We start from the raw sequence: 27,889 nt of genomic DNA, 5'->3' as shown, positions 1-27,889 counted from the left end.
ACGTTAATGGCTGCAACTGTAAATTTTTTTGGAACACTCTAAATATTTCGAAAAGCATAAAACTTAGGTACAGAACATTATACATCAAAAACGTTCATAATGTTCCGCGGAATTGAAATTTAATAAAAATATACACGGTGTTGAATTTAAATTAACCGAGTTGACATTTATTGCTGGTACCACTGGAAGTGGTTTTTTCAGGAAAATTTTTAATCAATAGATCACCTTTACTTTAATATGTATAATACGCAAATTTCAACTTCTTTGTCATAGTTTTTAAGATAGAGATAGAAGTCCATATTCGTGGAACTCCCTGTATAGAAAATTGAGCAACGTTAAAGTAAAGAAATCTTAGTTTTGAAGCTGTAGATTAATAAAAGTTATTGACTAATGCGCTGGGGCTTTTGTTACACCCTGAACCGTAGCTCATCTTTTAGATTAATGTAAGACCTTTCTAAGCGGTACCCTTACTATTGATACTGAATCATTATTTTCAGGAAACACGTAGCTATCTGAGCAAACAAACATAATCAGAAAGGAGAGAGCAGAAGTGTTACCTTTCCCTTGAAATCGATTCCCCTATTATTTCTAGCCATTTTCTAATACAAACAAAAGCTTTACCGTGACATGGTTTCTCTTATTTCTCAATAAATTTTCAGAACTCCACTATTTTTGTGTAAAAAACAGACAATCAAATAATGGGTGGAGATAATTCATTAATTAGTTTCAGTAATAGAATTTTTGCTGTTTTGTGTCACATTGAATTTAACATATTAAAAACATCTTCATTATGACCCGAATTCCTAGAAACTCACAATATATCGGTGGACGTTTTGGACCCAAGTCTGGATTAAAATGACATGGATTGGATAAATTAGCCTGTATTCTGGACACTGCAGGAAATAGATGATCTAAACATTTTTACTTCTTTTCGTCTCTCCAAAATTCTCATTAAAATGCTCTTGATTTTTTATAATAAAATCTTCAAGTTTCCAGAAAAAAGCGGCGATTTTAAAAGGCTCTCGAACCAGTGGCGTGGAGTATTACAAGAGTTAGTTTTAGTTTTTTGAAACTGTGGTGGTTTTAACTCAGTTCTATCTTTCTGCATTTTTCAAAACTACAATTTTTACATTAATTCTTCCGATCGAAAATTGCGATAAAATCAATGGCGTCACTTCATTAAATATATCATCTACTCTGAAGTACATTGACCTGCTCGTCTATTGTCAATCTCAGACTTTAAAATAATTCTTAACTATCCAACTAAACAAATTAATTGCAAAATTCCTTAATAGTCACTCGACAAAAATGGACCGTAAAAGAGCAATAAACTTTAAAAAAGATCGTGACTTTTAATTCTGCTTTCTTTCTACATTGTCTTTTTCGCAATAAAGACTGAATAGTCGGCCATCTCAGAAGCGGAGGTTCCCACCTTTGCTCGATTTTAGACTTAAATCTAAGCGGGGGTAATTTAATAAAATTTAATTAGGATTAAATTGCGAGTCATGACTAATTTGCCTAGAAGAGGGTTTAAGGCACTCAGGAAAGGTTCGTCGAATATTCGAATCATTTATAGCTCCTCTAGCTGAAATTTTCATCAATTTTTATGTATATTTATTAAAAATCAAAGACATAGTGACCCTCAATTTTAAGGACCGACAAAATATAAAAAAATACATTATAAAAACTATTAACAGCACTATTTCTTAATTTTTTTCTCTTAGGAAAAACTTGGCGGCTAATACAATTTCTTTACAGCTTTTTTTCATTGATGAGGAAAGCGGTGTTTCCTGTTCTCAAATTGAATTAAGCCACTTTCTTCACGTGAACTATAATAGAATAAGACAGAATATAGAGAAATCAGAGGAAAGCTATTCAATGTGTCAAGATTGATCTAATTAATCGAATCGGACGTGGCCTAAATCTTTTTACGAAGAATTTTCCGGCAGATCCATTTCCTCAATTTGCTTTTTGCCATCTGGCAACGCTTTCCTCCAAGGGTGTTCCAGATTAAAATCCCGATTTTCCCAAATCAAATTTACGCTCATTTCCTACTGAAAACGCGCGCTTTTCTTTGATTTTAAGCTTTGTTTTTGAAATTTTTGCATATGAGAACAACTGCTTTGCGGAAAACTTAGGTCAAAAGGTTTCATGTTGACTTAGTGAAGTTCATCTTGATATCTGTGAAAAACTACTTAATGGGGTAAAAACTTTCTAACTGCTAGAGATACAGAGTCATTCTTTATAATTCCTCTAATTAATCGAACTCTCCAAGAAATAAATATAGCAAATTTGAACTCAAAATATTGCTTGGACCTATTTAATATAAATGTGAAATAAAATACAATGTGTCTCATTCAGCTTCAACACAACTTGATCGTAAGTCAGGTTTGAAACGTTACAAATGGACATCTCGTATGTATATAATATATTCGATTAAATTTTATATCTTTCAGTTCCGTAGAATGCCAAATAGCACCAGTGACATATATTACCTAAACCGAAATTAACATAAACAAGAGATATACATATATATGAACAATGCTACACCCTTTTGATATTCGTTTAATTTCCTGAAGTATATTTTGATACATTATGCACTGCAGTATACATATAATGTTAGAGCGCAGAAGAGCTTAATGAATTTAGAGTTTGTATTTCTAAAGGGTCAAATTGTTACTACTACCTGTTTCCCAACTTTGTATACAAACTGTATACTTCAATGATATTTGAAAATTGCTCTTACTATATGTACAACTTAAGCAAACATTGCAATAAACGAAAATTTTATCCTGAATAACACAACTTATTCGCAGAAAGTTTCACTGCAAGCGAGCTCACTGGAGCAACGCCCAAATTCCGCCTCTCGAATGCGCGTATTTTAGTAATTTAGTTGGGATATCTGGATCCCCTTGAGGCAAATTTAGCGTTAACTTTAAATGTTTGTGTTAAAAATTGTTAGAAAAGTACTAACTTTGTTTAAAGGTCTAAGGGAAAACAGAACTAAAAGTTTTCAATTTTATATGCAAATTGTGATGTTGATTTCAAATAAGACGCCTATTTTAGTCCTGTTGCGCGCAATTTAAATGGGATATTTTTTAGTATATACCTGTCTGTAACACTTTTTGAGATAAGGAGTATCAAAGTGACGTTTAGCATAGAATTTATATTAAATATTTCGATTTTTACTCGTTTTGAACTCATTCACTCAAAAATTGAGTTTTTCAAGATCGGTTGAGGCTTTCAAAGAAATGTATTGAAAATATATCTGGTGATTAATTTAACAGAAAACAATTAATCTATCCACATTGGATATCACTACACTCACCTAGAGCTCTTTTTACGGTTACCTTAGACATTTCATTGAAGTCCTAATTTTAAGAGATAGTGACGTTCATTATCCCCCTTGAAATCATACTAGAAAGTTAACAATTTTGGTCAAAAATCTAAAAAAAAATTGTGGTAGAAAATTACGCACTGACACTAGACTCTACAAAGTGATCAGGGCTAAGAGTTTTTGAAATGTATCGACTAGTGGACGTAAATAACAAATAATATAAGAAAAAAGAATCTTACTGGAAAATCCCTCAACGAGTGGGAGGAACCCAATTTCAACACTTTTCAAATTTAAAGCGCCGATCTTGTGGAGACCCGAAGAGCAATTTCATTAAAGTTACAGCTTACTTTCATTCACTCACAAGTTGACTCTTTCAAATTCCATGAAGGCTCCAATTTCCATAGAAATTGCGCCCCTTAATTACCTTAACATAACACAACGAATCCATCCTTAAGCTTCAATTTCCCTGCATACTTAGAGAAATTATGTCCACGGAAAACACACCAGGAAATTAATAATACCGCATAAAAGTCTTAAGAAAAAAAAGCGTAAAAAATGCGTATTAGTATTGACTCATGCTGTAAAGTGATGAAGACTAAAAGTATCGTTTATCTTGCGGGCGAGAAACGCCCAAAGTCTCCATGTAAACTCCTACTAAAACTTAGTAGAAAACTGATAATTTAACCTAACGATTTAACAAAATAGGAGGAATAAGTCCAGAAATGTTTGCCGACGCGCATTCGTATTATAGAGCGTTGAAGGGAGGAAATTTTCAATTTTATCAAATCACTAATATTATTACAATCCTATGAACAATCGCTATATAGGAAATGAGGCCAAAACTTACAACGTCGATCAGCTGCGACAATTTGAGCTTGATGCACACACGAAGCACATCGGAAGTGTTCACCACGGGACGCACCAGTTTGTTATAGTTGCTAAGAAGATCGTCGTACAGCCTCTTCGCGTCCGGATTGGCCTGGACGAGGACGAGGCCATAAAAGAGGACAACGGGCACGCACCAGTAAACCGAGGCCATCGGGGCCATCCTCGGAATGCTGTTGGGGCCGCACGCACCACCTCATCCGCCCCAGACGCGACTGAACGCTGAGGCGGCGCCGGAGACTGCACCGGGTGAGATGGCCATGGGGGCCCGAAAGGACTCGAAACAGGCCGGAAGCTGCACAGAAGGGCGAAGCTCTATTTGGGCGTCTTTATTGGGCAACGCTCCTCGTGGATCTAGATGCGTAGAGTTCGCACATTTGTACCTTTACATGAAACAAACGAAATAAACCAAACCCAACTGAGGTTGGGTTGGTTGAAACGTTGAAATTAACAGAGGAATATGCGGGGCCGAGAAAATCGAAAAAATATTTAATAAAAATCGATTTGTTTTGAGGTTCTGTGTTCATTACCTGACGAATCACCCTATATATAATTTTTCAATAGCCAGAATAAAGAAACACAGATTTTCTTAAAGAACTTATTTTTTATTAGCATATACTTCTATAAAAACGCACAAAAATATATTATTGCAAACCCACATTATTGAATTCAAAATGTTGTTCCTATTGAACACTTATCGCCACTTTTAGCATAAAAATCTACACATTAAATGTTCTTATATTTACCTTATTAAAAATGTTCGCTTTGGCACTATAGAACAATTGTTTATATGAGACTAAATTCTACTGTAACTCAGTTAATTACATCTCCAAATTAAAGTGAAATTCGCTTCGATATTGAGACGAAAACCAACGTATGTTCATTTTTTCTTTCTATAAATATTTTATAGTTCGATATGTTTTTGCATGATTTTGGTCTCAATATCCAAGTGAATTTTATCCACTTTTCTCGCGTGCTTCTTGATATTATCTTCCATCATTTTGTGACCGTGTGATTTTTCACCGGAAAATTTCTGTTTTTTGTTATGTTTTTCTTCATTGATAGCATGTTCCACTTGCATGTGTCGCAATTTTAGTAATCTGAGAAAAAAATAAACTCTAAAAAAATCTTTGTAGACAAGTACTTATTTTTTGATGATAAATAATGCTTTAGGAAGGTAACGTTGTAAAGTAAGATAAATAAAAATATGATATATTAACTGAAAATAGGTCAAGAAATTGTAGAGAAAAAAATTATTTTACCTATTTTCGTAGTGCAACAATTCGGCTTTTAAGGACTGAAGCTCTGCAGTACTGAAGTTACTTTCCAGTGCAATCCTCCATAAACCTAAGACAAATAAACTGCTCACAAAGTGTTGAAATGGCACATTTTGGCATTCTACATTCCATAATTTTATTTTTCATTAAATTTTCACAGGATTTTACATGATCAGTTTAATTTACAAAGGGTGTTTTTTAAAAGGTTATGCCAAAGGCGACCATGTTCTTGCTGAAATAAAAATTAAACACATGTAACTGACCTTGCACCTTAGGCTCTACGAACTCTTTGCTTGCTGGGCCGGAAGAGGCAAGTTTATCTAAATGATCGTACCCATCTTTTAATTGACGATGCTGGTCTCTTATTAAATTCACCTATTAACAATATTTATAAATTAAAATACTGGAGGAAGGACTTGAAAGGGGACAAATACCTTGTCCAAATAATCCTTGTTTGGTTGTTTTTCCTCCAATACTTCGATTTGATTGTATTTATCTAAAGATTCATCCAAAGAGTCTGAAATAAAATCGACTATATTCAGACAATTAGCAGCAAACCCAATATTAATAGTTCTGTTAAGGGACGAATTAACAAAATACCTAACACATACCAGTGTTTGCCTTAATCCCATAATAGACTTTTCAACCTAGGGACTGAAGAAGATTGAGAAGTAGACAAACAATACAGCTTGAAGGAGTCATGGGAGACACTACTCAGATACTTTTAATAAAGCAAATACAATTTTGTGAGATAGAAAACAACATGCCGAAGCTGGTTTTAATCCTTTTATAATTCTTTTCTGGAGTCCCTAGTATGGCTCTGTGATGTGAATATGACAAACAATGGAGATTTAGAAATACTAATAGTAGAGATCTTGTAGAATCCTCTCTTTATAATCTAGAAAAACAGGAAAAACAATTAAATACTTACTTTGTTCTCTCTCCTCTATCTGCTCATTTGGATCACCTTTCACTTTGTACAACAAAGAATAATACTGATCAATCTTGTCTTGATGATGCTGAAATTCTTCATGCAAAGCAGATAATTCTGCTTTGCTAAAACCAGCCATTACAGCTTTTTCCCATAGTTTGTTCAATTTTTTATCTTTAAACAGGCTTTTATTCACATGTTTATCTGAAGCTTCATTCAAAGCCTAAAAAAAATCAAAGTGGTGTCCCTTTGGCAGATTTTTAATTTAAATATTTTGATAGGACTGATATTAACAGACATGGCCACTGGAACAAATATAGTGTTAATCACTCTGTAAAAAAATGTCAATTAATAAGAGCAAAAAAAAAATTGAACTTAAAATTCAAATATCTTGCAAATATCAAAAGACACAGCATGGTTTAACATTCTCAGAAAATTGCAAAAAAATTTTACCTTGTAGGGATGCACCTTTTGGTCATTATCCATATCGTCCATTTGATCCAATAACCCATAATTTGTCATTATCATCTTTAGTTTGTCTCTCAATTGAGCCTCTTTCAATCCATCCTTGTCTTTTCCTTCTGCTCGTAAATGTTTCCATGTTATTTCCTCTTTGTCATGAAGCTTTAATTCACCAAATATGGATGTAAGTTTGGAATCAGTGAGTCGCTACAACAAAAAGGGTACCAAAAATAAGTGAGTTTTCTACATAAATAGTTTTCCTTGAAGACTTCTTTCTGGCTTCAAAACTGAAAATGAATCCAAGTTTTCAACCAATATTCAATATGAGAGACGAACTGAAAATAACCTCAAATATTTCATAAGAATTTAATATCTTCAATAGATGGAAACTACTGTAAAGGCAAATTAACTATATATATATCTCTACTTACATATATAGCTTTCGACCATAATAAATTCAGCTTAGCCATCCTAAAAGGTCTATCTAGGTGTCTTAAAGTTATAGGTCTTAAATCGTCCCCAGGTTTAAAGGTATCTTGAGACGTATTTACGTTGGTTTGAGGCTTGTTATGAAAATTTGCATCTTTGGAGTACTTATTATGACATTCCGCGATGGCAAAAATACAAATTAAAACGTAAAATCGGAAAAATGGCATATTGCTCGCCATATTTTATCAAAATACGATAATTTTATGAAAATTTATTTAACACAAAATTAATAAATACGTGGTGAAATTGAACACGTAAATAATAATTAAGGAATCATCCAGTTCTAACCTCAATTTTTTTCCTGCGCTGCAATTACCACTCGTTGCCAACGTACAGCCAAATTGGTTTATACTTATTTTCATTTATTGTTCTTTACTTGCATGTTTTTTAGATTTTTATTTTGTTTGACTCAAAGACAATTTTTGCTCCCTTTTTAAGGGTTTTTAGTTTTTCGGCTAGTTATAATCGAACCTTTCTTTCATCATAACATCTCTTTCAACGACTCTTTCAAATTTTGATGTCTACATTTTGAGATATTTTTCATGTTTAACTATACCACTCACATTATCTTTCAAGTGCCCCCTGACTCTCAGTTCAGCATGCAAAATTTGCGCTTTGTGCCAACTATTGCTTGCCGTTAAGGAAACATCTTATCGTTAACATATGAGATTCGTTGACGAGACGTCTCTAAGTTTCAGTAGGTACATTAAATAAATCATTTTACATGGTATACGAGGTGTAATGTAAAGATACCTGTGCGGTCTTGCGTTAAAATTGATTCCATTACCTCCACCATGAGGATATATTTCCAGAATGACGTAGGGAAGCCCCTGGTCAATTAAAAACAACAGCAACCGAGATGCTACGAGAGTCTGCGCATAGCATGAGTTTACAAAAAATCTTTTGAAATTTGCCATTAAGGCGTGCCAATAAAAGTGCATCACTCAACTCCGCACTTCAGTAAGGTGTAACTAGAGTCAATAAAATCCTATGACTGTTACTGTCAAGCGGCACTGACATAGTACATAACCTCATTTTAACATTCTTATCTCTTTTGTATTATCTACATTTTTAGAATTGAAAATTTATATTAAAAAGCAAAATCTTGAATTAAAAATGGGTGATAGCAGCAGCGATGAAGGGGCACTAAGCACTCAATATGTCCTATATAAAAACAGGCGCGAATGGAGTGATGTAACTCCTTTAAAGCAGGATGATGGGGAACACCCTATTGTGTCTATTGATTACACCCCAGAATGTGAGTAATATGTGCTTTTACGAAGAACATGAAATTGTTAGAGTTTAGAATATTATTATTTCTACATTTTTAAATTGATGGCAATGAAAAAAACCCTTAAAGTATGTTCAGTAATAAGGAAAATATGTATACTATACCAAAATCTTCCTTGAAACCATTTGAGAATTTGAATAGAGCCACTTTGTAATCATTATAACAGGAAAGATGTGTGAATTATTAATATTTAGCTCATAAAAGCTATTTACAAAAAATTAAAATTATAAGCTTCAACTTAATTCCATTATTCACCATATTATACAAAAAAAATAAAGTGATTAAGCAGCAAAATTTTTCAGTGGTTAATTTTCATCATAAATTTTACCAAGAACATAACATCAAAACCATGAAAATGGCCAATAAACAACCTCCACTTCTTCACACATTTTGCATTCAACTGACTAGGGATGGATGAGTTGTTTTTAAATCTTGGCACATATAGAGATCCATGATTGTTTATTTGCTGAAGCAAAAAACTCATTAGGTACACATCCACATTCAAATATCATAGAAATTTAGTTCTTATTCTATTTATCACAACACTTTCAAAATTGAATGAAGTTTCACATAAAACTTATGACTTAAACTTGTTTATTATTTTGTGAAATGCAGAATTATTGTTTTATGCTGTTGCTTAATTATGCATATCATGAAATATGCATTATCAGTCACATCACTCATTGTATCTCATTTGTCATCCCTCTTATTAAAGTTAACAGAGATAATTAATCTGAATTAACTTGCCTTGTCATGACAAACATTGATTTAACAGGCTTGATGAAATTGTGCTTAAATAATTTGTATTGTAGTTCAAAACAAATAATAATATATAGTTGTTACTTTGTCAATTTTTTCTCTTTATTTTCCATTATTTTTCAGTTGAGGATTGCTTTGACTACTTTCGAGCTATAGTCCAGAAGAAAGAATATTCAGAGAGAGCCTTAGAATTAACAAAAACTGCCGCTAAATTCAATCCTGCAAATTATACTGTATGGCAATATAGGTAAAAGTTTGTTACTTTTCCCCAAATTCATACAAATTAAATTGTTAATTATCATCTTTAGAAGAGAAATATTGAAAGCCCTTAACAAGGATTTACACCAGGAACTAGACTATATTGAGAAGGTCATACTGAAACAAACCAAGAATTATCAAGTGTGGCACCATAGAAAAGTGCTAGTTGAGTGGCTACAAGATCCCTCAAAGGAAAAATATCTGACTGAAAAAGCTTTGGCTACAGATGCAAAAAATTATCATGCCTGGCAACACCGGCAATGGGTTATTAAAACGTTCAAGTAAGTATTATTATAGTTCTAGAAAAATAATTTTTCACTTCCATCCAACATTTTTTTTGTAGTTTATATGATGGTGAGTTGGAATATGTTGATCAACTGCTACTGGATGATATAAAAAACAATTCAGCTTGGAATCAGAGATATTTTGTTGTAAATAGTGTCACTGGTTTTACCCAGGAAACTCTAAGTCGTGAAATTGAATACACACTAGATAAAATAAAGATCCTTATGGATAATGAAAGTGCATGGAACTACTTAAGGGGGTAAGTATTCCTTTCAGTGAAAGATTGATTAATTGAATTTTTTATTCTTTATACTACACTTTAATTCATCATATTTATGAATATAAATATTTCTAATCGCTTCTTTGAAAATAATCTGAATCAGAATGATCCCTAACAGCTGATTTTGGATTAATAGGATTGGCTAGCTATCATTAGGAATCAATCAGCTTAGTTGAAAATCAGCTGATAGGAATCCATCTTATGCACATCATGATGATAAATGAATTTCCTGTAGTCTGCTTCTTCATGACAAAGGAGGTTTGAGCCGAAACAAAAAGGTCACAGAGTTCTTTGAGAACTTATACAAAGAGGGAAATAGGTCTCCCTTTTTGTTAGCTTTTATTGTTGATATGTGTTCAGAGAGATCTCTGGAACATAGTGAAGGCGAAGAGGATAACATATACTCGGTAGCTAGAGCAAAAGAGCTGTGTAGTGATTTGGCAACAAAGTTTGATACAATAAGAGGAAAGTATTGGGTAAGTATTCATGTGGATTTGAGTACTAGTTTGAATTATAAAGACGATTTTTACGCTACGTCCCTAGTATGTATTATTTAAATATATCATGTAGAAAAATTTCAATTTTTTTTTTAACACAAGCAAGTTTTTATATAGGATTGATGATTTTTCTATAGAATTTTTTTTTCCATTAATTTTGCATTTCTGTTGAAAATTAATTGATTTCATTTCACTTGAAGGTTTTCTCAATTTTTCTCTACACTTTTTAGTCTTTTTCACTTTCATTGTAAGAAAATTTGCTAAAAATTGGTTGTTAAAATAGAAATAAAGTCGAATAACTGAAATCTTCAATAATCTAGACTTGTGAAAAATATTAATACTGGTTTTAGGAATACATGGCCGATACCATAGAGAAACAATCAAAAGGGGAAGCCGTGGACTAAGCAAATTATAGTATATGTTAGAGTATAATTAAGCCATTCTTTGCTTAAGACTTTAAACACCTTTTTAAGACTTTTGTGTCAGTGGCCGTGATATATCTAGTTAATTCTTAAAGCATTTAGTGTGTTAAGAATTTAATTGAGTTAGGTACCTACTACTTATTATTTTAAATACAGTTAGATTTTCAGAATGGAAATTTCTTTGCTGTTTCTATCCTAGTTCAATTTCTATTCTATTCTACAGGAATTCAGGTGAAAATGTGTTCATTAAAGTAAGAGTAATTTCTTGAAGACAAATGGTGGTTCTTCCATAGGGGTAATTGGTCAGTGTCCCCACAAAAATATTTTAAAATTTCAACAGACAAATAAGCATATTTTACATATCTTTTAGTTTATAAATTAAATAAAAAGTACATAATATGCACATATACAGGGTGTCCTCGAATTACGTGGCCAAAATAATACCGCAGATTGTTTGAGTGACAATAAGTCGATTTAACTAAACTTCCCTCAGTCCAAAAGTTGATAATTATGGAGCTACAGGGTGTTAAAGTTGAAAAAAAATCACATTTTCTTTAATATCTTTCGATTTCTTTGAGTTAATTTCACGAAATTTCATATTTGAGGGTGTTTTAGGATACGAAATTCAAATTTATTAACGATTTAGTTGTTTCTTCTAGGGGGCGCCACAAGCGACCATTAGGACACATTTAAATCTCTGTAACTTTTTCGTGCCACGGTGTATATTATTTTGGTATTTAAAAACCTTTTTCCCTACCTTTTATATTTAGAAAAGTTATACTTTATTGACGTCGCTAGAAGCAACGGTTTTTGAGAAAAACGCATAATTCTAATGCGCTACATATTTGCGTTAGCGCTTTTAAGTAAATAACTTAGTTGGCTATGTTTTTAATTGACATTTTAACACTTGAATTTGTTTCTCAAATGTCAGTTTTTTTATTTAGCCATCAGTTTTTCTTGTCAGTTTCGCTTCTTGTTCCTTTAAATATCCATAAGTATGGCCAATAAATTCACTTATTCTGAAATGGTGGATATGCTGTTAGTTTATGGACTTTGCCGTTGTAATAGTCAAAAAAGTGTACGAGTTTACAAGGAAAAATATCCTTTCCGTAGAATTCCAAATCGGAAAACTTTTGTTAATATTGAAAGGCGTCTAATTTTAAGGTAATTTGCATGCATCATCAGGCTTAGATGCATTTTTCTCCAAAACCGTTTCTTCTAGCGACGTCAATAAAGTATACCTTTTCTAAGTATAAAAGGTAGGGAAAAAGGTTTTTAAATACCAAAATAATATACACCGTGGCAAGAAAAAGTTACAGAGATTTAAATGTGTCCTAATGGTCGCTTGTGGCGCCCCCTAGAAGAAACAACTAAATCGTTAATAAATTTGAATTTCGTATCCTAAAACACCCTCAAATATGAAATTTCGTGAAATTAACTCAAAGAAATCGAAAGATATTAAAGAAAATGTGATTTTTTTTTTCAACTTTAACACCCTGTAGCTCCATAATTATCAACTTTTAGACTGAGGGAAGTTTAGTTAAATCGACTTATTTTCACTCAAACAATCTGCGGTATTATTTTGGCCACGTAATTCGAGGACACCCTGTATGTATGTAACTTAGTTTTCCCGAAAAGTATTTCGCTATCATAAATCCGGCAACGCCAGCTTTAACTATAGTACCGTATCAACTGGTCGCTTACACTGCCCTCACGTCTTTTAACGGAACCGCTACGAGTTTTCGCACTACACAAATGCTTTTTCATTGTAGCTATTAATTCAAATTTCGGTGTCGCTGCAGGTTGCGATCACATGCAGTTTGGGCTTTTGCGGTGGCTATGAATTCATTATAAAATTTAGTTGTGGTTAGAGTGTGTAATATTATCCGTGATTAAAGCATATTCAAACGCCATTTTGTAAAATTATAGGATTTATTTGTAGGTTCTAGAAACATCAGATCAAGATCAATAAAACCTACAAGTTATAGCATATTCCTTCACTATTTACAAATAATTCTAACATTATTATGCGGTTACCGCAGCAATATCATAGACACTGAACCATTTCAGACTTAATTTGTATAACATTAAAGGATGTGGATGTTTAGAGACAGAATAAAATTTGCTTTTCAGAGATGTAATATATTAACTGTATTTTTTTAATTCAAAATGTGTCTAAGATTAAATGAAGTCTGAAACTGGTATGATGTTACGCACAGTGATGGAATACCATAACTGCCCATTGGGAAAGTTACGTATAATTTGAGCTAATTCAGAAATAACATCGACCAATTATAAGGGTGTTGGGTAGGTAGCTGCATAATCAAAAATAATTTTTCATTAATATTTTATAAGGTATTTTTGCTTCACTCATACTATTTAAATTGAAGTAGTCAAGAAATGTGATGATATGTACAATTCTCATTACGTTCGTTATTATTTTTCAAAAGTTAAAGTGGTGATCGTTATCAATAGGAGATAGCTACCTCTCGTTATGCGTTATTTTGTGTGCGTCTTATATTTTCAGGGAACCTTAAAACAAAACGAAAACTGTAACTTGGCAGTAATTAAATCAGGGTCGCGTCGAGAGAGGAATGAAAAAATTGAGAAATTCGCATAAAACATTTATTATGTCTCTTCTTAAAAGTTCATAACAATCTTGAAGGGAGCAGGATTTGCACATTCATTTGCATTTTGCATTATTTGAAAATTTTCCAATAAATAAATATTTGTCAAAAGTATCCGCGAAGTTGTGAAAACAAAACTTCGAAGATTCGTTTGTTTTTATTTTGGAAATGATTTCTCTATAAACGAGAGATAACTACCGCTGTATCGACACTATAAAAATCATGCAAAATGCCCCAAGCCTCTTAAAAGTCATAACATTCTCGATTTAAATGAATGCAAATACCCATTGATCCTCTTATAACACTAATTTGGTAATTTTACCACTTATCTTGGCCACATCCTTAAATATAACAGTTCCATATAAACGCATATTTCACCTACTATATTCAAACATCGAATTATTTCGTAGGACAGTACGGAAAAATATAAAATTTCTAACATCGATATAATTTATAAATTTCTATCTAGTTACATCGTTTAATAAAATATTAAATATTAACTTTTTACAATTGTTTTTAACATCGATATCTGTTTCTATCTAAAAATAATTATGTATATTATGCTATATCGTCTAGAATTCCATAAGTCAAATATACAGGATATGCTTGCATGCTTCTGTGTATGGAAATGAAAGAAACTTATTGTTTCAGTAACTGATTATACATATTTTTTTAATCGGACATTAAACCTAGTAATGTAAAACTCGCAAAAGTCACATAATTCTGAGCAAACCCTGTATATGGCACACTATCCCTTAATCCCCTTCTATCTTTACTTTGTAATAACTCTATCGATCCATATCCATAAAGCTTTTAATACACTGTTAAGTTTGATTAAACGCATAATTCTCAGGTTTTATTATTGTTTTTCTATTGATTTCTCATTCCCGTTGAGTAGATCGTAAAGTTGCATAACGGCAATAGAACGATGAAATTAATGGTAACAAAATATTCTATCAGAATCAAGTCAGTCATGTGTCTCTTGTCAACGTCGGCTATATAAGATGTTGATAAACGACATATAAAGAACCTTTCTGTCGGACTGTAAATAGAGATGTGACATGAAAGACGTGTCTGACAAGTGAAGGCTTTTAGTACGTCATTAAAGTTTGATGCTCTGTTTGGTTCTCAATTATGAATTATATTTAATTGGTCGAATTCGAGATTGTTTCAAGGAAATTTAATTGGTTTTGCTAAGCGAAATTTTGATAAATTTAACACGCTCAAGAATTGGAAAAAATTAACAATTTTTTTGATAAATGTCTTCTATGGTTGAGGAGAAGTTTCTCGAAATCCCACCGAATGTCACATAGATGAATCGAAAACAGCCATGGAAGCGGAGATGTCTTTGTCCGTTTTGCAGCAATCTAGGAATTCGTCCATGGTGACCACTCCGTCTTGATTTTTGTCCATTTTCTTTAAAAAAAATGGACATTAAAAAGTTTATTTAACATTAAACCTAAAAAAATATTGATAAAAATTAGATAAATCTATACAGGGTGTTCCAGAAATAATTGTATAAATCTTGACCAACAATTCCTTAACGAAAAATGCGGCGTTTTAAACAAAGTTCCATACATTCAATATTGCTTCGTTTAGACGCTACAGGACGTTAAAGTTTTCAAATTAATATGGTTTTTCCTAAATAATTGCTATACGCTTTAGTTAATTTTCACTAATTTTAAAATTAATAGTTGTTATAAATATGGATGTGTTTTCACATGAGCGGGATTTTTTTATGCGTTGAAATATTAAAAATTTCGCACATATCGTAAATAAAAGTTGTGTAGTGTTTTCGTTGCCCCCTGTACGAATGACTTTAACTTTTTCTCTGGCACAAGTTGTCTTCATTCGAAACTTTTTTGTTTCTTATAAATTTTTCCACAGGCACACATTTTATTTACAAAAAAAAAACATTTTCTATACCATGGAGTTCGTCATTGTTGTAAAAACAATAAAAAAAACGTGTTTTGCGTTTCATGCGCAACAATCAAATAAATATTTCGTACATCTGACATACCGATAATGTTTATTATGGCTGTTACTGATCGGAGTTGAATTTATTGAAAATTTAATAATTTTTCGCCTTGTAATATAAAACATTATTCTATCGCCTAGAAGGTTGATATGCTTCTAATATACGGGACAGAGTCAAATGAAAACCGTAAAAGCATCCCAAAAAACAATCATGTGGGGAAGTACATGATATAAATTTGTAAAAATATTATTTTTAAAATGTAAAATATCTAGCAAGAATCGTAATGTAGGAAAAAATGACACTGTTCACAAAGTGATAGTTTCAAAATGGCGACTTCAATAGAGCTTTGTACCAGGGAAAAAAAACAAAGTTTTGTTATTCGTTTTTTGCGAATTGAAGGGGTAAAATCTATTGATACTCATCGTAGAATAAAATTAAAGTATCGAAATTCATGTTTATCGCTCCATCAAGTGCATTAATTTATGAACAAATTCAAAAATGGGATGACTTCCGTAATTGATTCTCCTTAACGTGGTCAAACAAATCGTGTTGTCATGTTTGACTCCATATTAGCAGTTGAAGTGTTAGTGAAAAAAAATTGTCGTGTTATTTTTAACGAAATCACTGAAATTTTAAACATGGGCCATGGTTCCGTACACCACATTATGCATGCCATTCTCCAATTCCATAAGGCATCAGAAAGGTGGGTGCCAAAGTAATTGACCCGAGAATTAAACAATACTTGTGAGAAACTTATGCGTCGTTATGAAACCGAAGAATGTGCCTTTCTGAAAAGAATTGTCATTGGAGATGAGTTCTGAGTACACTATCATGAATCTGAAATCAAACGAGCAAGCAAAGAACAGAGTCACGTTTCTTCATCGGAGCCAAAAAATTTCTCATCCAGTTCTCCGAAGGAAAAATTATATTGACCCTGTTTTGGGATGCTAAAGGAGTACTTTTAGATGACTACATGCTTTACGGAGACACCGTTACTAGTGCTACATACTAAAAATTTCTGAACAACCGTCTCAAGCGTGCTATCAGAACCAAAAAGCGAGGATTTCTAAGTAATAGCGTCCTTGTGCAACATGATAATGCGCAACCATGCACTGCCCGTACAACGACAGCAGTCATCCAAAATCTGAAGTTTGAATATCTACCATCTCCTCCATATTCGCCTGACCTCGCCCTCAGCGATTATCATGCATTTGGTTACTTTAAAGAGGCTTTATATGGGAAAAAGTTTTAAACTGACGATGAAGTGATTCAGGCGGTGCATGAGTGGCTGTACACACCACGAAGAGGTTTTTTTCTTTGGGTATTCAAGCACTTCCAAAATGAGGGAGATGGCGTTCTGAACGTAATGGGGACTATATTGAAAAGTGATATACTAATTCTTTAGAGTGTTTCAATAAATTCAATATCGTTTTTAAGGTTTTCATTTAATTTGCCCTTGTGCATATAAATTCTGTAAGGTAATGGGGCGCATGAGGGCCAGACTCTCCAACCATCAAACTTTTGCGAGTGTTTGAAAGGCAACTTAGGGAAATCCAAATAACATGAATCAAAGATGCTAATTCCAAGAAATGTCAAAAAATTACAAAAATTGAGAAGAAAAAAAATATGGTATCATTTTTTAAATTAATTGTTAGAATATTTATGGAGTTAAAAGGTACTAAAAAAACCCATTCTTAATCGAGTTTTTAATAATTATCAATATAAAAATAAATAGTAAGAAAGTTTTCAGGAGAGGTCGAATTATGTTTATATGTATATTTATTTAAAATATTAAAATAGTTGCTTGCATAAGTCAGAAACGTGCTATTAAATAAAAATTACTAATTTTAGATAATTTGGCGAGGGAACATTTTCTCCCGCAGAATCTCTACATAATACTTACGGTTATTGTTTATTAGATTACAATTATTACGTGACTCTCGAGAAAATAATAAATGATAAATAAAACACGTTAAAAAAAGGTGTCTTATTAAAATAAAATGAAAAATACCATAATAAATCGCGTGTTTTATTTACCATTTTTACGAACAGTCCTATTAAATAACAAATCGAAAAAAATATATAATTATATATATTAATAATAGGATTGATCATTAATTTTCAAGAGAAGTATACTTTTTTGCCACTTTTCAAATTAGGGACGTCGATATCTCGGAAACGCGTAGGGCTATTGCGTTGAAAAATAGCTCATATCTATTGTCTCGATGCGATCTATAACCCTACGCAAATCGTTTTACAAAATACCTTTTAGTTATATAATTTAATTAGTGTCCTACAAGGGTTATATACTAATAAAAATTACGAATTCTGCACAATTTAATGAAGGAAGAGTTGACATTGCACGATCGCGACATGCTACTTACGGCGATTGTTCATAAGATAATTAAATTTATAAGCTTACATATGTTACACAGCCCTCAAAGGTGTTAAGTTTTTAATAGATGGAGATGAAATGTTAAGATTCATAGTAGTTTTATCTTTATTATGCAGGGTGTACATAAAGTAATTAAAACAATAAAAAATGCCTGGACACATCGACTTTAGTTTACAATTTCCCATAATTTGATTAGCTAATATTAATGGTGACGTCATCATTGTTCCAGATATGACGTCAGTGCTAACTTTTTTATAGTAATCTCTGTTTTTCATCATTTTATATGAAAGGCCACACAATTTTATGTACAGGATATAAACTTTTTTACTATATTACATAAGAAATTTTTCGATAAATTTTCAAAAACTTATTTACCATAAAAAAAATTTACACTAACGTGATATCTCGAACAATGATGACGTCATGGCCAATATTATCTAATCGAAATGTGTTGAATTGTAAGCTAAGATCGATGTTTTCAAGCATTTTTTTATTATTTTAATTCCAGATCTAGAAAATTAGTTTCCTATTTTATGTGCATGTACATAATGTACATAATTTATGCCATACTTTATGTACAACCTGTATATGTATCTATATCAATTGGAACATGACGCATTTGATACCGTATGAAATTCTAAATTAGTATTGTTCTCGAAAAACCTCAAACTTTTTTCTATCAAGTTTATGTATTTTTTATTCTGTCGGGGTGTGATGCAGAATGAAACTAATGCCTTGAATTCGCAAATTTTCCTTTATTTTCCTAAATCTAGAAATATCGCATATTATTTTCTATCGTGTATCGTTCTTAAGACTTATCAGCTGTATATTTAGGAAAAGTGTTTAGAAAAGGTAGGTTACGAATTTTTTGTGCGTTTTCGAACCGATCTCACTTTTGAGATAATTCAGTTAAATATTAGCGCGGCAATGAATAAGACCTTCGTAATGCTCTCGGCACTAATAATCGGGATAATCGGGTTTTCTCTTGTTTTAGACTCGTGAGGTACGCCATTTAACTGAATTAGTGAGTGAATAAAGGGCGGCATTTAACTGCCATTTTGTGAGTGAAAGTGAATGTTTCTGACGTGATTTGAGGTCAAGCTTTTGGTGCTGGGGGGTAAGTTCTGATTGTCATTTCTTGTGGTTAACATTTAAGATTTGTCAGATGAATAAAAACGACGGAATTAGAATTTTAGTTAAAAGTCGAAATTATTTACAATTTTCAAGTTTACAATGTCTTGTTCGTACGCATGAATTTTTTAATTATTGAATTAAATTTTTTTTCTACGATTTTCACTCTTTTTTTTTAACAAGAAATGTATTAAACATGCAGCATGTAATGGTTTACAAAACTATCAAAGATCATGTAACAAACCTAATCACTAATCGTAGTAAAACTATCTCATTTCTACAAAACAATTTTGTTCGTACAATTCACAAAAATAGCGCCTAAACCCAATGGAAACAATTTTTTCGGAACTCCATAGAGATGAGTCATGTCGTGTTTGCATACTGCACTATTAATTCAGTTAATATCGTCATCAATTTTAATCATGTCGAAACGAATAGAACTTAATTGTGATTTGAAGAACTCTAACGTCAATATGGCATTGAAAACGTACAGTTTAAAAAAAGGAGGTGAACTAACTAATAAAACATATTTTACCATCCAATATGTCATGAACAAATTTAGAAACGAACGCACGGTCGAAAAGTGTTCAAGAAAACCTACGAAGAAGAAGTTAAATGAAAGAAAGGAGCGTATAATAGCGAAATAAAAAAAAAACAAAGTTAAGCGTTCCCAAAATGCGTTCATGATCGAAAATGCAGCAGGAAATAATGTGTCTGAACAAACGATCCATCCTGTATTATGGAAACATGATTATCATGGCAGAATCTCCCGAAAGAAGACGTATGTAAGCAAAGAAAATGAGGGCAAGAGACTTTCATTCGCAAAATAACATCTAAATAGAGATCAAGTATTTTGGGATAATGTAATTTGGTCTGACGAAATAAAAATAAATCTTTTTCAATCGAATGGCATCCACAGGGTGTGGAGAAAAATTAACGAAGATAATAATCCTTACAATACACTTCCTACTGTAAAATATAGATGTGGTTCTGTAATGATTTGGGGCTGTATGACGTCAAATGGAGTTGGAAATATTCATATCATCGATGGCATTATGGATAAACATGTTTACAATGAAATTTTGAAAAATAATGTAAAACGAAGTGCACAAAAACTGGGTCTTCCAAATATTTAAAGATTTCAACAGGAGAATGACCCAATATACGGCATACGGCTCTAATTAATAAAGAAATGGTTAATTTTGAATGTTCCAAAATTATTTAAAAACGCCTTCACAACCGGCGGACTTAAACCCAATAGAGGATTTGTGGGCAATTTTAAAAAAATATATCAGAAAATACAAAATTTCATTAAAAAAAGAATTAGAAAACGTAAGAGAAAAATGGGAGAAAATCAGCCCTGAAATTTGTCAAAAAATGGTTTATTCAATGAATAAAACATGTGGAGTGGCCATCAAAGCAAAGAGCTACTCGACAAAGCATTAATCGATTGTTGTTTATGCAAAATGTCGTTTAATTCTATATTTAAATGTGACTGTACGAACAAAAATGTATGAAAATGAGGTATTTCTGTTAAATTTGTTGATTAGTTTTCTTACATATTTTTGAAAGACTTTTAAGTTAAGTACTTTTATTTATAATATATTTCTTGTTGAAAATAAAAAAAACCAATAGAAAAAAATTAATTAAATTTGATAGCGCAAATTGTTTATGTTCTTTAAAAAATCTATGTGTACGAATGACATTGTTAGATACCGTATATTGAATTTTTTTCAGTAAATAAAATTGTTTTTTTTTTGAGAAATTAATATTGAATTTTTATGAGGAATTAATGTCGAATTATTTTGTGGAATTAATAGTGAATTCTTCCCAGCGTTTAATATTGAATTTTCTCCAGGAATTATGTAATATTAAATTTTTTGTGTTTCGGGTTTCAACTATGCACTCCTCTGCTTCAATTGGAAATTAATTTAAAACTCTTAACGCTTTTGATGATTTTTTTAAGGAAGTAAAACTGCATTTTTAAATTTATTAATAATATAATTATCTTTTCAAAAATCGAAAAAAACGATATAAATTTGAAAATTTTGGTACTCTCTAGTGGCAAAACGAAGCAACATTTGGATATAGGCAAGTTTACCTAGGACGATTTATTTTTAGTTCACGAATTTTTGGTCAAATGTCGTTTAGTTATTACAGGGACACTCTGTATATTAAGTTCGAAATATTTATTGACGAAATCTCGAAATCTATCGAGAAAACCCACTCGAGTGTGTACATTTCAGTTTATTTTGCAGGATAAAAGAGTTAGATCCGATCGGCTCTATATGCGGAGTTAATAAAACTCGATAGAGACCTCTATTGAAAAGAGCTTGACGGCATTAGGTGAGGTATATTCTGTATTATTGAATAAATAAACTTGTCTTTGCAAACTGAAGGATCTAGTAGACGCAACTGGAAAGACTCGGTATAAAATAATTGGCGCCTCCTTTGGAATTTTTCTCAGTGCTTTCATATTTTGCCCAAATATTCCTGTAGTACTAAAAATTCAAGTTAAATTCTAGAGGCGTAGTTTGCATTTTGATTTAGTAATATTTCAATGTACAGAATTTTATGTTCTGTGCCACACCTGGACATGGATGTAGGGCTCAATTATTTCAAAAAAGTTAATTGAAATAGGGAAACAATTTTCATTTCAAGGGATTAAAAAGAAAAAAATTGGCGCCACTACTAATACTATATTTTCTTTGCCATATCCATTTTCTTTCATGCCAATCTTTACGCGAGCTCCAAATAAAGAACTACCAAATAATCCTGATATTTGACATAAACCATTTGAAGCCTCCATTAAAACGCTTTTATGTTTCTTTAATGTTTTATGACGGATATTACTGCTTTTTCATAAGCAAAGTTCTGTTGGAGCTTTTTTCCGACGTATATAGTATCGGACAAAATTAGAGCAACTTTTGAAATATTCTTCTAAATTTAAGTTCTCTAAAAAATCATGAAATATTTTATCATAAATATTCAGCTTAAGGTAGTTAGTGTAAAATACATTTGCTATAAATAGTTTAAGTTGTTATTGGGAATAAAAAAATTGTTTTGATCTAAAATTCTTTGCGACAAAATAAGAGCAACCAATGTTTAAACATTTTGTATTTCTGACTTTCCTGTGGTATTTTAAACAATTAATATCTACGATTATGCCTCGTGGTGTTCACTATTCAGTTGATCTAAAACGAAAAATTATTAGTGCATATAAGAGTGGGAAATCGCAAAAACTTATATCGGAAGTTTTCGGCATAAAAAAAGATGTTTTATCAAAAACTATCAGGAGATCCACTGACCGTGGTGACGTAACGAATTTAAAACGAGGTGGTCGGAAAAGAAAAACGACAGAGAAGTTAGACAGGCGTCTTATAAGGCTAAGTAAAAAAAATCCTGAAATGTCAGCTCGCCAGATTATTACACAAGCAGGAGAAGTTAGTGTTTCTTCCAGAACAGTTCAACGTCGATTGACAGAACGTGGTTTAAAAGGAAGGAAACCTGCCAAAAAACCACATCTTTCACTAAAAAATACCAGGATGTTGTTCGCCACCTACCACCGAGATTGGACTTCTCAACAGTAGAAGAAAGTATTATTTTCCGATGAATCTAAGTTTTACATCTATGGAAGTGATGGAGCTCAATGGGTGTGTCGCCCAAATGGCCAAAGACTTAATCCAAAGTACGTAAAAACTACCATTAAACACGGCGGAGGAAATATTATGGTTTGGGGTTGTTTCTCTGCTTACGGAACTGGTCCACTTTATAGGATTAAGGACAAAATGGATAGATTTAAGTATCATTATATACTAGAGAATGTTATGTATCCATATGCTGAATGGGAAATGCCCCTTAAGTTTGTCTACCAGCGCGACAACGATCCTAAGCATACTGCGAAAATAATAAAAGCTTGGTTCGTGGAGAAGAAAGTCGAGGCAATGAAATGGCCAGCCGAATCTCCGGACTTAAATCCCATTGAGAACCTTTGGGAGATCATAGATAACAAAATCCGAGGAAAAAATATTACCAATCAGGATAATTTATTTGAAGAAATAGAGAACGTCTGGAAGTCTATTGATTCTGACATCATTTCAAATTTAATTTCTTCAATGTCGAAAAGGTGTGAGCTGGTTCTTCAAAACAAGGGGTATTAGACTAAATATTAATGGTAATACATAAAAAATTGTTCTAAAGATAATATTCATTTAAATAATTTTTAAGTTGCTTTAATTTTGTCGCTCCAATTGTGGTGGTAAAAGGTTTTCTTTTTCCTTCTCCCCTAAAATGTTCTTTTTAAACATTGAGTCTCAGGTGTATTATAATAGGTTGTAAACATATTACTGCTAATAACAAATCTTATTTTTAAAGAAACAATGTTAATTTAAAATTAAATTTGTAAAGTTGCTCTAATTTTGTCCGATACTGTATTTATGCTGCATCATACCCAAATAAAAATTACTAAATCTCTCTAGATTGTTATTACACATGTTCCATATTATGTTCTTTGGCCGAACTCTCTCTTATTGTTTTTGTACATGGACTAGAATAAGTGTATTGTATGGGAAAAGTATTCTCGGTCGACGATGTAAATTGATCCCCGATGCGCAGCCGAGCATCAAAGATTGAGAATTAATGCCTATCAGTGTTTTTTTTTTTTCGTTTTGCATTATTAGACAATCCTGGACCCACCTGGAATAATATTTTCATAACGTGAAAACATGCTGGAAAGTTGTCACTTCTGCAGGGATTGCATAAAACAGTGTATTTCATGCGAGACCGGAAAATAGTAATGCCCCATGTGCGCGTGGAGGTTTTCCATGTGCAGCGAAGCCGAACACACGGAAAGCCATATAAGCACGGAAAAACATATTTTGAACGTGCAATGGACGACACTTTTCATTATTAGATTTTAAATTTAATTAGGAGTCTGAAAAGTGGCATTTTGCCGTGCACTTACGTGAAAGGAGTACTTTTAGTACAATTAAATAACTGGGAAATGATCGTTTTCCGCATGGTACAATGAAAATAAAATTTTCAATTTGTTTCACTTATTTATAATCTATCTCAATTGAGTAATATCATTGAAAGCAAACAGAAGTCCGAAAAGAAAATAAAGTACATCGTGTAAACCAAACACTGAACGGTATTACTTAGTTTAGTATCGAGGATATAAACTCGACTTGTTTTCCTATTTTATCCCTAGAGCTGTTGAATATAAATAATGGAAAAATCGCGTTTTTCCTCACCTGAAAAATCCTATCCACCTTTTCTTTTACGGTATCGTCGTCTATGCAAGGCTCAGCTAATTTTCCCATTAGTTCATACACTGAGGTGACTATGTCTGTCATTTCTTCCCTTGTGATGTATCCATCTCCATTGATGTCATATAGGGAGAAGGCCCATCTCAATTTCTCTTCCATGGATCCTCGAGATAGGATCGAGAGGTTTTGCACGAAATCCTGCAATGATTCTGAGGTTAGAAAAATATTTCAAATTGAGTAAAATGTTATTTATGTAATATTTAGTTTGTTTTATTATTTTATTAATAATATAATTTTAAATTTTTATGATTGATAGTGGGCTTATTCCAACCCGCCAGATCTTGAAGATGGTTTAAGGCATGAAATTTTTTCCTTTTTAGGGGATTGATAGCTTAAAAAACAGATCAGCCCACAAAAAAAGGAATTAACTCCAATGCCCTATAGGTTTTTCTTTTCCGAGTTATAACGGTTGAAACTTCATAAAATCGATAAAAAATGGGTCACATTTTTGAAATCCTTCGAGAAAAATTCGAAATCGTCGATATACTGTTTGTCGGTGTGATGGTCTTATATGGGTTCTATGTTCACCGTAGATGCCTCAGTTGTGGCCGTCGAGTCTTCGAATCGCACTTTTTTCGAACTGCCATTTTCAGAAACAAAAAATCGTGAAAATTGGGAACGAAAGAAAACTTTATTTTGGAAACTTTAAAAATACTGACTATCAGTTTTCGTCGTTTCTTAAAATTCGTAGTTGTGCAAAATTAAATTAAATATTCAAATGGTACCACTTTTGGCAAATAGCTTCATTTTCATTACAAAAAAAAATCCACGTATAAGCGTTGGATTAAATTTCCTTCCAGCCCCCGCACAACATCTTCTTAGGCTCCAAATCTAGATTCCCCTGCGTGTATGAAACCCTATTATCTTTGACACGTCCCTTCGTATGTAAAATCCAATAATGCCTAAGTAAACAATGTAGATTTCCCTAACTTTTCAGCGCAATTTTCTTTTGAATTTTCCAGTTGAAAGATGTGGGCTTCATTCTTGGCGAGAATATGCATTTCCGCTTCTCTGACGTTCCTCTAGAGAATTTCATGAAAACATGTAAGCAACCCTTTTTATTCTTCATGCAGTACTAACTCACTTTTAAAATTATACTGCAATTATATGGCTCCGGTAGAAAACACTACGTGGGCTTGTCTAGACATATTACCTATCGAAAGTTTTCTAATTTGGAGATCAACGGACAGAGTTTCATCATTAATCTTGCTCTTACTTATATGTGGGAATTTTCGCCTCGAATAAAAAGGAAAATTTAGTCTTTCAATGGAAAGTTTTAATGGGGCTCAATCTGTAATATTACCTTGTAATAAAACCTCCGCATGCTGATGGCTCATAATCGCTATATTTTTCAGGTTTAAGGAATAAATTTTGGAAAAACTGACTAGAAGGTCTGTTACAGATTTTTTTTTAAATATTTGGACAGTGCCCGAAATTTTCTATGAAATGAAGCGATACGATGGTGAGAAAAATGGATCAGGAGGAAAGTGCCTCTCAAGACCCTGGATATCAAATACTACACGAAATATGCGATTTTCCGAAAATATCAGAGAAACGGAAAATGCTGCCTCAAAACTTTTATCGTCATCAAAAAGATCTTTTAAATTTCAACCAAATGCCACCAGGTTAAGGAAAGATCCTGGACATCAATTACATGAAACATTAAGTTGTTAAAGAACTTTTGAATAACGGAAAGAGCTTTTATTTTAATATTTTATTTCAATATGAAATCTTATAGAAAGATTCTTTTTCTTTTAAGTACGCAACGAAAAGTCACGATCCCACTTGCTTCCTGAACTTCCATCTATGATTGTCCCATTCAAAAAGACCGCGTGGGGTAATATTGAGCTTCGTAGTTCAATATTTGATGATCTCAGGACTTATTACTCTATTTGTCGCCTAATTCAACAGACCCCTTGAAGTTACTTTAAGGGCAAGCTATACAGATATATTGTATTCTTTTCCTGGATTGCCAAGTAAATGATTAACCCAATTACTAGCGCATGCAACTCGCCTCAAGCTGTGTTTGTATAATCCAAGATTTGCATATCTTGTTTGGAAATGCAAATTCGCGAAGCTTTATCTCAATACGTCGAAACCAGCGTTTATCTAACATCTAAGCTGGACTATCCATTTTAGATTCTATAAATTTTTTCCTGTTCTGTTATAAGCAGCTTTAGTGCCAGAAATATAAATTTAAAAACGAGCAAAACATCAACAGCGTCGCCCTTAAAAGCATACAACGAAAACATTTCATCGAGTAACCCTCAGGAGTTAGCAAAAAATGAAAAATAAATTATGAAAAACAATATCTACTGATTCTCGGATAGACAAAGGGTTCTTAAGGGCTGCTAAAAACTTTACTCACTTGTGGCCGCAAGTGGAGATAAATCTTCCCTTGCGAAAGATAAATTCTATTTTTGAAGGAAATTTAGTAGGTATCAACACGGAGGCCCAAGAACAAAGAAGAGTGCGGCCAATTTCCAGATATAAGAAACTGGACTTTCATGGTGTGGCTTCTCGGAGTCTTGGGCTGATTTATTTGGTTTCCGAATTATTTGTTCGTTCATTCTGTTAATCCTCTTTGGCCTGTATAGGACAACATGTGGATTTTTATCTTTGGTTAGAGGCCTATTAATTTCCGAGATATTGGTGGCAGAGTGCCCCAACTATACAATTGGAAAGTAGTATAGAAGAGGAAGATCGGGAGACGACTGATAGAGAAGTAGCAGGACAGATGGGCGGAGTACCGCGGCTGGACCAAGGTCTTTACCTCAGATCTGAGAGCGTTGCACGACAGAAGATGGGGAAAGGTTGCCTGCTCCATGAGCAAGGCATTGGCAGAGCAGACAGTCTTCGAGTCATCCTTGAAGAGCATTAGTAAATCGAAGCCCAATGAGTGCTGGTTTTGTGGAAAACCAGACGACCCAGAACACACAATATTGTCGGATGTCGAAAATTTGTCAAATGGCGATCAGAACTCAGTAGGGAGTGTGCAGAGAAAGTTAACAGGGAAACATGTGGAAGACTCCTGCTGAGATCCAAGAAATATTGGGACGCAATTGGAGGGTACCTGGAAAAGTTAATGAAAATAAGGATTGTCGAGAAAAAGGACCGGAAACAGCGAAGTGCGGGTGAGAGGGCAGAGGGATGTTTGAGGGATTCAATGGACGAGCGAAAAACAGGGAGCAAATGATCACCACCCCTCATCTGAAGTAATGTTTGACGGTGGTTTAGAGTGGAAGTAGGAGTGAAGAG

General features: G+C 32.8%; 4 protein-coding genes across 10 annotated transcripts in view; 1 reads left to right on the top strand and 3 right to left on the bottom strand.

Moving 5' to 3' along the window:
- The window catches only part of LOC136345282 (acetylcholine receptor subunit alpha-like), a 156,100-nt gene extending 151,621 nt beyond the window's left edge, over positions 1–4,479 (bottom strand). For all 4 annotated transcript variants that reach the window (XR_010733117.1, XR_010733118.1, XM_066293418.1 and 1 more), the window contains exon 1: positions 4,185–4,479. Coding sequence is in view for 2 of the 4 variants with exons in the window: in XM_066293418.1 (XP_066149515.1) it covers positions 4,185–4,385 (201 nt within the window). In the remaining 2 variants the exon portion in view is untranslated. The remainder of the gene's footprint in view (positions 1–4,184) is intronic.
- A 327-nt stretch (positions 4,480–4,806) lies between these two features.
- LOC136345284 (alpha-2-macroglobulin receptor-associated protein) lies at positions 4,807–8,239 on the bottom strand. Its single transcript, XM_066293423.1, has 7 exons — positions 7,324–8,239; positions 6,884–7,099; positions 6,431–6,653; positions 5,934–6,016; positions 5,763–5,874; positions 5,485–5,569; positions 4,807–5,322 (listed from the first exon to the last, which is right to left on the bottom strand). Exons 1-7 carry the CDS (start codon positions 7,558–7,560, stop codon positions 5,127–5,129), a joined length of 1,152 nt encoding a protein of 383 aa, XP_066149520.1. The 5' UTR covers positions 7,561–8,239; the 3' UTR covers positions 4,807–5,126.
- A 147-nt stretch (positions 8,240–8,386) lies between these two features.
- On the top strand, positions 8,387–11,343 carry Fnta (farnesyl transferase alpha). The gene is made up of 6 exons (XM_066293425.1): positions 8,387–8,639; positions 9,555–9,678; positions 9,740–9,970; positions 10,033–10,233; positions 10,490–10,730; positions 11,102–11,343. The coding sequence occupies exons 1-6, from the start codon at positions 8,498–8,500 to the stop codon at positions 11,153–11,155; spliced, it is 993 nt and encodes a 330-aa protein (XP_066149522.1). The 5' UTR covers positions 8,387–8,497; the 3' UTR covers positions 11,156–11,343.
- Positions 11,344–13,784: 2,441 nt separating this feature from the next.
- LOC136345289 (Kv channel-interacting protein 1-like) overlaps positions 13,785–27,889 on the bottom strand; it is a 190,264-nt gene continuing 176,159 nt past the window's right edge. For all 4 annotated transcript variants that reach the window (XM_066293431.1, XM_066293433.1, XM_066293430.1 and 1 more), the window contains 2 exons: positions 24,557–24,769; positions 13,785–15,216 (listed from right to left, as the gene is read on the bottom strand). In XM_066293431.1, coding sequence (XP_066149528.1) covers positions 15,106–15,216; positions 24,557–24,769 — 324 coding nt within the window. In that variant the 3' untranslated portion in view covers positions 13,785–15,105. The remainder of the gene's footprint in view (positions 15,217–24,556; positions 24,770–27,889) is intronic.

This window comes from Euwallacea fornicatus, chromosome 19 (genome assembly GCF_040115645.1).
Source record: "Euwallacea fornicatus isolate EFF26 chromosome 19, ASM4011564v1, whole genome shotgun sequence".
In the NCBI taxonomy this organism is placed as follows: Eukaryota; Metazoa; Arthropoda; class Insecta; order Coleoptera; family Curculionidae; genus Euwallacea; species Euwallacea fornicatus.
Note: the sequence above shows the minus strand (reverse complement) of the source record. Positions and strands in the feature narration are given on the sequence as shown.